Source organism: Sarcophilus harrisii, chromosome 1, assembly GCF_902635505.1.
Source record: "Sarcophilus harrisii chromosome 1, mSarHar1.11, whole genome shotgun sequence".
In the NCBI taxonomy this organism is placed as follows: domain Eukaryota; kingdom Metazoa; phylum Chordata; class Mammalia; order Dasyuromorphia; family Dasyuridae; genus Sarcophilus; species Sarcophilus harrisii.
In genome coordinates, this window is record NC_045426.1 from 123379681 (window position 1) to 123390526 (window position 10846).

The 10846-nt window shown below is 38.0% G+C and overlaps 1 protein-coding gene across 2 annotated transcripts in view; it reads right to left on the minus strand.

Moving 5' to 3' along the window:
- The window catches only part of GSG1L (GSG1 like), a 361289-nt gene that overhangs the window by 152377 nt on the left and 198066 nt on the right, over positions 1 to 10846 (minus strand). For both annotated transcript variants that reach the window (XM_031962802.1, XM_031962806.1), the window contains exon 3: positions 143 to 295. In XM_031962802.1, the coding sequence (XP_031818662.1) occupies positions 143 to 295 (153 nt within the window). The remainder of the gene's footprint in view (positions 1 to 142; positions 296 to 10846) is intronic.

Genomic DNA, 10846 nt, shown 5'->3' on the forward strand with positions numbered 1-10846 from the left:
CTTCCCTTAGCATCAGGAGAACTATTTTTTTTTTTAAAACTCTGATCTACAATGAGCTTGGGATGAACTTATACACAAAGGTACAATCAATTCCTTGCATTTGCTTTTTCCATCATATTCAAAAATTAGAAAGGTCTTTTACCTGACAGCACAGTGAAGACAGCAGCAAAGGCATTGAGCTTGAGCCCATCTATGACGTTACTAGAGTGGAAGAGCTCTAGACACATGAGACTGAATCCGACGACCAAGAGAAGGATGTATAACACTTCTGAAACCACAGACAGCCAAAGCACACCTGCAACATACAAGGGCAGAAAAACAAGCTTCTTTAATGACCTTCTTTCCCACAATTACAATGTTAGGAGAAGAGAATCTTGGTCATCTCGGACTTCCTCCTTCCCCATTCTCCCCAAACCACTGCCCACCATCAGCTCTCCTGAGATTTCAAAGCTGCATTGAGCAAAAGTAAATAGCCTAAAACCCAAATCAAAACCTCTGAGCCAGATGGGAAATGCTGATGAGAGATTGCTGTACTGGGATAAGGAGAAACATTGTTTTCTAGCATGGATACCCCCAGGCAAGAAAGTATTTTATACTTCCAAAAGGGAAGGGTTAGTTCTCATCACCTAATCATCTGATCAGGAAGAGATAAACCTTAGAATATTTATAATTTATCCCCCCCCAAAAAAAAAAACAGGGAAGGATTAGTCCCTAAATCACCCAGAACTAACCCCTCAAACAAAGAGGAACCATAAGCCTTTGGCAACTCAGAATTAATCATCACACAAATAAGGAGGAATAACACTCATCCCCTACCTCACAAAAAAGGGAGGGAATCAACTTTAGGTTACTTGCATTTTCCTAAAGCAACTCCCACCCATCTTAGCCCCACAAGCAAGAAAGGGACTCAGCCCAGTTCTCCTTGAACCAATTCCCCAGAGAGGTAAGCATTAGTCTTGGATCACTCAAAATAGAATGCCAAAGGGAGAGAGTCCACCCTTAGCCTACTCACAGCCAATTCTCCCACCAGAGGAGAACCAGCCATCAAGTCACCTTGAACTGACTCCTTTCCAGTCCCCAGGCATCCAAAAATAATCCCTGAAATATGAAGGCCAACTCCAAGTCACGAATTCTCTGCTACAGAATTTCCAAGTTAGAAGATACCTAAGTAGCCAATCTATACCTGAAAAAAAATCCTCTTAACAACAATGCATCAAATACTTCAAAACAGTAACCATATCTCTTTTTAGTCTTCTCTACTCCAGTATAGGTGTCTCTAGTTGCTTTAGCTGATCCTCCAATGACATGGCCTCAAGGTTCATTATCATTTTATTTTATCAATATACTTCTTAAAACGTGGCCCTTGAAGAACTTCGTACTAATGATGTGACCTGATCAGGAGAGGACAGGAGTTTATTACACAGTGTCTCTCAATGTAGCTTAAAATCACCTTGTATTTCTCAGTCACCATGACCATACTGTTGATCCACATTGAGCTTGCAGTCCATAAAAACTCCCAGATCTTCTATCAGGAGAGACAGCCACAATGTCATAACAATTTAAAAATAATACTAAGGCTTTTTCATTTCTAATGTGGTAAATGTTAGTAGAAATGACCCACATAAACAAAAACTCTTGTGGGCTTTTGGGGGATCATTTTTAATAATAGAAAGTGAACTGTAGAGCAGAAAGTTAGAGAATAATGGGGTAAGGTAGCAGACCATCACTGATAACCTCTCCAGAACTTAGTGTTAAGCCTTTGTAAGTAAAGTGACCTGATAGTAAAATAAAATTACACTTGAAAGATTGTCTACATTTCTGCTCTATTCCTAACTCTCCTGGGCATTTTGAGTGTCCTTAAACAAGTTTTCTCTACCCTGATTCCTCCATCTATAAAGTAGCAAAAATTCTGCCATCCTGCCCTCTTCTCTATGGGGATAACAGAGATTCTATGAGTCAAGTCCATTGAGGAAAATTGATTCTTTATAAACACAGACTGCTTGTGTGTGGGATAAAGGGCAGTTTAGCATTGGATCTAATAGATCTACAATGGAAGGCCTAGTTTGAATTACAGCTCCACTATTTGCTGACCATATGAAGTTGAGCAATCCACTTGACCTCCTTGGGACTATTTCCTTCTCTGTAAGACAAAAGGATTAGAGGAGATGGTTTCCAAGTTTCCTTCCCACTCTAAATGCTCCAAGATCATGTAGTTCAACCCTCTCACATTACTAAAGCAGAAACTGAGTCTCAGAGACATAAAGCTCACATTGGTGGAATGTAAACTCCTCGAGGGCAGGCACTATTTTGTCTTTTTATCCCCAGTGCCTAATATAATGCCTGGCACACACCAGGGGCTCAATAGATGTCTGTCAAATTGAATCAAAAGCAATTTGCTCAATTCCAAGCCAGCATTTCTTATATTATATTCATGCTCCTTTGCCCGCATCACAGCACATTGGAAGCCACGGCCAAGCCAGACTCCTTTAACTGGCCAAGGGTCCACTGGCAGAGCAGAGATTTGCCTCTCTCTGTTCTTTTTTCCACACACTCACCTACATACAAGAAAAGAACAGTCTTAGTATTGGAAAAGATGAGTAACACCGAATCCTCAGAGCTTTCGTATATTTTAGGTATGTAAAATTATCTAGTTTATAAGTAAGCTTTCAGAGAATGAAATGGGAAGCATATGGAATAATTCATCCATCCAGGAAACATTTAGTAAGGCATTATGCTCGATGCTGAAGATATAACTTCAAAAACTGAAAGGATCCTTATCCTCAAGGAGTTTGCATTCTCTTTGGGGAGACAATAAGCACATATGTAAGTATGTACAGAATAAAGACTAATCCACCAACCAATATTTATTAACTGCTTAAGTATATGCCAGGGGTTGTGCTCAGTTCTGGGGATACAAGAAAGATCCCCTCAAGGAGCTTGCAATCTAAGAATAAATACATATTAATGAATACAAGGTAGTTAGGGAAGGGGGATTTTAGCATTTGGAGGATATACTGGGTTTTAAAGTTTTAGATTTAAGCCAAGATAAGACTTCTGAATAAGGGGCCCAAGTCCTGGAGCCTAATGATATTAACTAATTTGAATGATATTGTCTTTGTTCTAAGAAGCTTAGCAACTGGGGCTGAGAATGCTTTTCCAAGAAAATTGAAGTTCTCAGCAGTATAGGAGACTCTGAGAGAATAAAACAGAGGAGGAAGCTTTTACTAGTACCAGGGCAAGAGTCTTTCTGACTTTGGTTTGTATTGTTAACTGAATAAAGCTCATAGGTTTTAAGTTTATAAAACGTTTGGCAGCAGCCTAGCTGGGGGTTTCAAATGAGCCAGAACCTGAGGGCAAGCAAAGCAGTGTCTAGTAGAAATATATCCAACATAGAACACACCTGTCTGTCAGAGACTCGGATACCTGTGTTAAGAATATCATGATAAGCATCACTTATGCACTCATACTACATAAGAGATATGAGTTGTCCCTCACACACTGATCCCCTGTTTCCACATGTTCCCTATGTGTGTAACCTACAGGTGTGCCACTTAGTCTCATATTTTTACATGTATGTTCTCTGTGTCAATTCTCCCCACATATCCTGTGTGTATTTGTAGGAGAGCACCTCTAGCTTATGGGGGGAATGTGTTCTTTTTTGTCATAATAGTTTTATTTTCAAAATATATACATAGGTAATTTTCAACATTCACTCTTACAAAATCTTGTGTTTTAAATTTTTTCTGTCCCTTCCCCCTACCACCTCCCCTAGACGGCAAGTAGTCTAATAGATATTAAACACGTGCAATTATTCTATACATATTTCCACACTTATCATGCTGCACAAGAAAAATCAGATCAAAAAGGAAAAAAATGAGAAAGAAAACAAAATTTGAGCAAACAACAACAAAAAGAGTGAGAATGCTATATTGTGATCCACACTCGGTTCCCACAGTACTCTCTCTGGATGTGAATGGTTCTCTTCATCACAAGATCATTGGAACTGGCTTGATTCATTCATCTAATTGTTGAAGAGAGCCATGTCCATCAGAATTGATCATCATATAATCTTGCTATTGCCAAGTACAATGATCTACTGGTTCTGCTCATTTCACTCAGCATCAGTTCATGTAAGTCTTTTCAGGCCTCTCTGAAATCATCCTGATGATCATTTCTTACAGAACAATAATATTCCATAACATTCATATACCACAATTTATTCAGCCATTTTCCAATTGATAGGCATTCATTCAGTTTCCAGTTTCTTGCCACTACAAAAAGGGCTGTCACAAACATTTTTGTACATGTGGGCCCCTTTCCCTCCTTTATGATCTCTTTGGAATACAAGCTCAGTAGAAATATTGCTTGATCAAAGGGTATACACAGTTTGATAGCCCTTTGGGCATAGGGAAAAGGTATTCTTAATACTTTTCCTATTATTAGCATCTAGGTAGGGAAGTGGGCAGAGTTCTAGGTCTAGAATCAGGAAGATGAGTTCAAATCTGGCCACAGGCAGATCATTTTAGTAATATAAAAATAGTAATAAAAACTATTTTTAAAAAATCATATTCTTTTTGATTTCAGAAAGTTCTAGCATTTATTAGCAATGAGCTGGAGTATTTCTGCTTCAATGTTTCTTATTCTTATTAACAGAACCAATTAAATGGGATTTGGGAATATAGTACCAAATAGATTTTTTGATGACATGACTAACTGCCTTGCTCAGACTTCATCAGAGAGAAAAATCTGTTGCACAAAATCCCTTGCCTGATCACTACTAGCTGTGTGAGTTGTTTTATCACCTCTATTTGCTCTTGTTTCTTCACTTGTAAAATGAAGATAATTAACGCCTACCTCTCAGTTGTTGTGAGGATCAAATGAGAAATAGTATAAAAGGCTTAGTGTAATACCTGGCACAGAGTAGGCTCTTTATAAATGCTTCTTCCCTTCCCTTTTCTCTTCCATATTTTCCCCTTTCATACTTATTATTCCATTTCATTGAATGACTTTGCTTTGAACTAACCATGTTCTTTGGCTTACTATTTAAGAGAAATCACATTGACAGAGACTCTTGAGTTAAAGTTTTAAGCATATAGACCCATAGAAAAAATTGGATCTTGAGTAGTCATCCACTAGAGGAACAAAGAAGGAAGAATCCAGACAGCCAAATCCAACTGACCCTTAAAACACGATGCCTTATATATTCCCAGTAGGTTCCGGAATTCAATGTCCCAATGATGAAGAGGTGAGAGATCAAAATGCAAGCACGTGGTGCACTGAAGGTCCCTTCTTTTCATCCATGGACATCCTATTTGACCAAATAAATGGGGACTAAACAACATGTCCATGAACCAGGAACACTAATGCTTCTGCCCATTTGGATAGTCAGCCTCTACCTTGGGAACATTAGCTGCAATTTGTACCATGTTAAGGGATTTTAAGGCACTGAGAAATTAGTGTGTGTGTATGTGTGTGTGTGTGCATGTAAAAATATCACATCTCCTGGACACTTCCCTGGATTTCTGCACTAGAATAATGTGCTCCTGGCAACCTAAATTCTGTTAAAACACCCACTGGCACTGTACACCCACAGCAGTAGAGACCTCTTACTGGGCATAGCTCCCATTAGACACTGGAGAGACAATGCCTAAAAAATTCAGGGTCATCCCTGCACCATCCCCATGTGAAGCCTGGAATTCAAAGCTGGCACCACCCCCTTCTCTTAATAACAGGATTCTTCCTCTTCCACCACATTCACTCTATAGTGGCTGTCAGTGCAGAGAGACAATGGGATAAAAACCAGACAATTCCCTGTGGATCATCTCCTTCTTCCCGGGCACTCCTTTCCTTCTTCTGGAGCTCTCTGAGGACCTCGGAGACTCCTCCTGCTCTCCCCCTCCCCTAACCTCCTCTAATTCTCAATATTTCTTTTACTCCCAATTCCCTTTAAAGACACTCACTGTGACTGCGTGCCAAGCTTTCACAAAGCCCTTTTTACTAACCTCCCCCAGCCAACCTGCTCACCCACATTGGTTAGTCTCTGCCAAACATATCTAACCCTGGATGTACTCCATCCATGACATAGTCTTCCTCCTCTTCTTTCCACCTGCTCTGCCTGAGTCCTGCCTTCGGGATACATTTCGTTTCCCTCTCTTCCCCATACTTTTTTCCAGTTCCCTAGAATTGGACCATTTTAACTTGGGATATTTCAACATCACACATCAGAGCTGGGAAGTGCTTCAGAACCTGAATGTTTGAGTAGGAAGAATACAGCCTACCTGCACTAAGAGCCTTAGAACCCAGAAAGGCAGAGGTAAAAAGAACCTTAAAAGTAAGCTAATTCACACCCTCATTTTACAGATGAGAAAAACATGTCTCAGAGAGAGGAGAACTGTTTCAAATTTTTCCTCTATTTGTTATATGGGATGGCTCTCTGAGAAGAGAGAGATAAGGCATACTGAAGAACATTTTAATTACATAAAAAGATAATAAAATCTATTTTTAAAAGAATCAGATTCATTTTGATTTCAGAAAGTTCTGCCATTTATTAGCAATGAGTATTTCTGCCAAAATGCTTCTTAGCCTTATTAAGACAACCAATTAGATGGGATTTGGGAATATGGTGCCCAAGAGATTCTTTGTGACATGACTAACTGACTTGTTCAAGTCTTCATCAGGGAGAAAAAGCTGTTGCACAAATTCTCCAGCCTGGTCAACTTGTGTAGCCTAGGTGGTCCAGTCCTTGCTCCCATATCCACAGCGCCTCCAGATCAGGAAGCACAACTAATTCTAATCAGCAGAACTGAGTGGTTTTCTTTCTGTGCTTTCCATAAAAAAACGCCTGGAAAGATAAAGACTGCCCATCGCCTTTTAGTACTCCCTCAGTCTTGATTCCCAGTCCCCTGAACTGGGGCTGGACTTACACTCACAATTTTGAGGATAAAAAATTGGGGGAGCTCTGTTTTGGGTTAACGCCTAAATGGAAGGGGACCTTGGAGAATGTCTAATCTTATCCCCTCATTTTATATAAGCAAAAAACTGACACTAAGAAAGGAAAGTGACTCACACAGGACACCATAGTCAATTAATCAATGAGAAAGAATTAAGCACCTATCAAGTCCCAGGTGCTTTGTTAGGTAATAGGGCTACAAATGCAAAACTGAAGTAATCCATGTTTTCAATGAACTTGTGTGTATGTGTGTTTGTGTGTGTGTGTATACACATATAGACATAGATATAGATATAGATATAAAATGTATAAAAATACAAAATATAAAAAATAAATATATGCAAATTAATATGAGGATTTTTTTTTTTGAGGAGGGAAAGTCACTAGCAACTAGAGGGATGAAGAAAGGCTCATGTGAGCAAACTTTTGAAGCAAACAGATTTTATTTTTTTCCCTTTTTATTCTGAACCCAGCAAATATCAACAGAGGATAGTATATAAAATTGTGAATCTCTAAGAAGTGCAGATTGATTTTTTCCAAGTCTACATTAAATAGCATCACTACTCTACTTGTCCGTATCCCTTCTAAACTTCCTTCTGCTCTCTTCTCTGTTTTTAATATTTTAATGACATTTTTCTTTTTCCATCACCACCATAACCTCCATCCCCTCACAACAACTTTACTCAGGAAAAAAAGAAACCTTTCTTATTTAAATAAGTAGAGTTAAGCAAACCGAAACCAGACATTGGTCATGCTTGAAAATATACACCTTACTTTGCCCTTCTAGTCCATCATCTATCTGCCAGGAGGAGGAAAACATAAGTTATAATTATGATATGTTCTGTTTTTTTATTCAGTCACTCCGTAATTAATAGACACCTAGTTTTTTTTTGTTTTTGTTTTTGTTTTTTGATTTTTTGCTGAGGAAATTGGAGTAAAGTGACTTGCCCAGGGTCACATAGCTAGAAGTGTTAAGTGTCTGAGATCAGATTTGAACTTGGGTCCTCCTGACTTACAGGGCTGGTGCTCTATCTACTGCACCACCTAGCTGCCCCAGGGCATCTACTTTATTTCCAGTTCTTTGCTATAGCAAAAAGTGCTGCTATAAATATTTTTACAGATTCTTCTTTCTTTGACTTTTTTGGGGGTTATGTGCCTAGTAATGATATTTCCAGGACAAAAGAAATGCAGAGTTTAGTTTCTTCTGGGGTATAATTCTAAACTGTTTTCCAGAATGGCTAGATCCATTTACAACTCCACCCACAGTGTATTAAGGTATCTGACTTCCCACAGTTCTTCCAATAATCAGGATTTTCCCTTTTTGTCATTTTTGGCAGCCTAAAAAGTGTGAAGTAGAACTTCAGGGTTGTTTTTAATGTGTATTTATTTTATTGTTAATGATTTAGAGTATTTTTTTTCATAAGACTGTTAATAGATTGTGTTTGTCCTTTTGGAACATGTTTATTCATATCCTTTGATGATTTGTCCATTGAGAAATGGATGTTGTTCTTGCTATAATGAACTCCTGTTTGAGGGAACTTATTCTACCATGTCAGCACCTTCTCTGCAAATTATAATTTTCATAACCCAAAGCACTATGAGGTTAAATGATTGACTGAGGGTGACTCAGGCAATGTGTGGCACAGACATATTTGATTCACACACATATACATTTACACCTATCCACACATCTATTTCTGCTAACTCTTCTTTAATTCTGCTCCTTAACTTTTCTCTCCCTTGTCTTCTTTCCTCACTGACCATCCCTCCCCTCTTATTTCTTTATTGATTTTGGAGGTTGCTATATCCTTCATGGTATATATGTAGCATTGGCTATTAATTCATTCCCAATGTGAGTAGGTTTTCAGAACTATGAGCCCTCCTCTCCACTTTAATGCCTCTGTGTTTCTTCTTCTACACCTCATTTATACAAATCTTTCTTTCAAGCTATCCAATGTAATCTATTTAAATCCATGTAAAATAATTTGTCCATGTTAACTTCCTTGAAATTAATCTTAAATATTGGATTTATATATTAAATTTTCAATTGAGTTCAGTTTTGGTGAAAATTCTGAAAATCTGCAAGTTCCTTGAATGTCTTTTTTTTTTTCGTTCAATCTTATAATTTTTGTAGATATATTTTTGGCTATAGGCCCAATTCTTTTGTTTGCCAGTGCATATGATTTCAGGACCTGCAGTCTTTTATTGTGGCTACAAATAAGTTTTGCACAATTCTAATTGTAGCTCCAGCATATTTGAACTGTTATTTTTCTCATTTCTTGTGAAATTTTCTCTTTGACCTTAGGATTTTCAAATTTGTCAATAATATTGCCACGTGTTTTTCACAAAAGATCTCTTCAAAGTGGTAATCAGTGGATTTTTTTCTATTTCTATTTCCTCCTCATGTTCTATCACTCTAGGATAATTTTCTCAGGTTGTTTCTTATTGTGTTAAGGTTTTTTTTTTGTTTTTTTTTTTTTTGGTCCCAGCTTTCAGGTAGTCCAATTACTCTTATATTTTCTCTTCTTGATTCTCCAGATCTTTTGCTTTTCTTATGATATTTCACATTTGGTTCCATTTTTTTCATTGTTTATATTTTGTTTTGTTATTTCTTAGTTTCTTATAACTTTACTAGCTTCTCCTTGCCCAATTCTGATTTTCAAAGAGTTATTTTCATCTTTAAGATCCTGTATGTACTTTTCTACTTGGATGACTTTTTTTTTTCATAATCTTGTTTTTCTTGGATGGCTTTTATTTTTGTATTATTTTGTTTTTTCTTCAATGTCTTTCATTTAATTGTAAATTTTTTTGAGTTCTATAAATTCTCTCTGGGAAGGGAGCCATCTAACATTAATCTTTGGGGTAGAAGAAGTTTTGTTTTGTTTTTGACTTCAGTGTCCTCCTCTGAAGATGAGCTCTGGTCCTCCCTATTCCCATAGCAAGTTTCTACGGTGAAGTTCGTTCTTCATTGTTGATTCATTTTTTAAAAAAAATTTTTTCTGATTCATTTTTTTAATGAGAAGTATTAGTGTAAAGCACCTCTAATCATGGGGTGGGGGAATGGTACTTCTAGCTTCACTTCAGATCTTCCCTCTGACTAGGAACCCCAAACCACAAGCTCTCCCCTCCTACAAGTGCCAGCAGCATCCCTGCCCCAGTGCTTCTGCACTTGATGTGCTAGTACTTCCTCCCAGAGTCATCTCTGAAGCACAGCTGGGCCTGGCTTTCCTAATCAACCAAGGGTCATTCAGTCTTTGCAGATTCAGATGCCTGACTCCTCACACTGAGAGGTGGATGAAAGTTTCTGTGGCTCCTGCTGAGGTTCCAGTCAAACACAGCTAATCCCAGGGGTCCTCTTGGATGTTTCCATTGAACTAGCCTGGAGGTGTTTGTACTTCACATGGATTAATCCCCCAGACTGTGGTCTTTTTTCAGGGCTTATTGGATTATACCAAGAGGACCCCTGTTCTACTGTAAGTCTGAATTTTCACCAGTCTATGTTGCCCTGAGGCACAAATGTATTCTGTTTGTGGAGGAAATCTGGAGAGCTTGAAATTTACTGGCCTATTCTGCCATTTTCCCAGAATCTCTCTATTTTGTTGTTTCTTGATTTCTCATAAAGCATTAGTTTCCATTTGCTCAATTCTAACTTAGACTTTTGTATTCCTTTTGTACCTCCTTTCTCATTTGGTCACTTTTGCTTTTTAAAGCATTCTTCTCCTCATTAGCTTTTTTGTCTTTCATTTTGCATCACTTTCATTTCTCTTCCCATTTTTTCCTCTATCTCTCTTACTTGATTTTCAAAATCCCTTGTGAGTTCTTCCATGGCCTGGAACTAATTGTTATTTTTGTTGGAAACTTTGGATATAGGAGCTTTGATTTTGTTGTGTTCTTCTG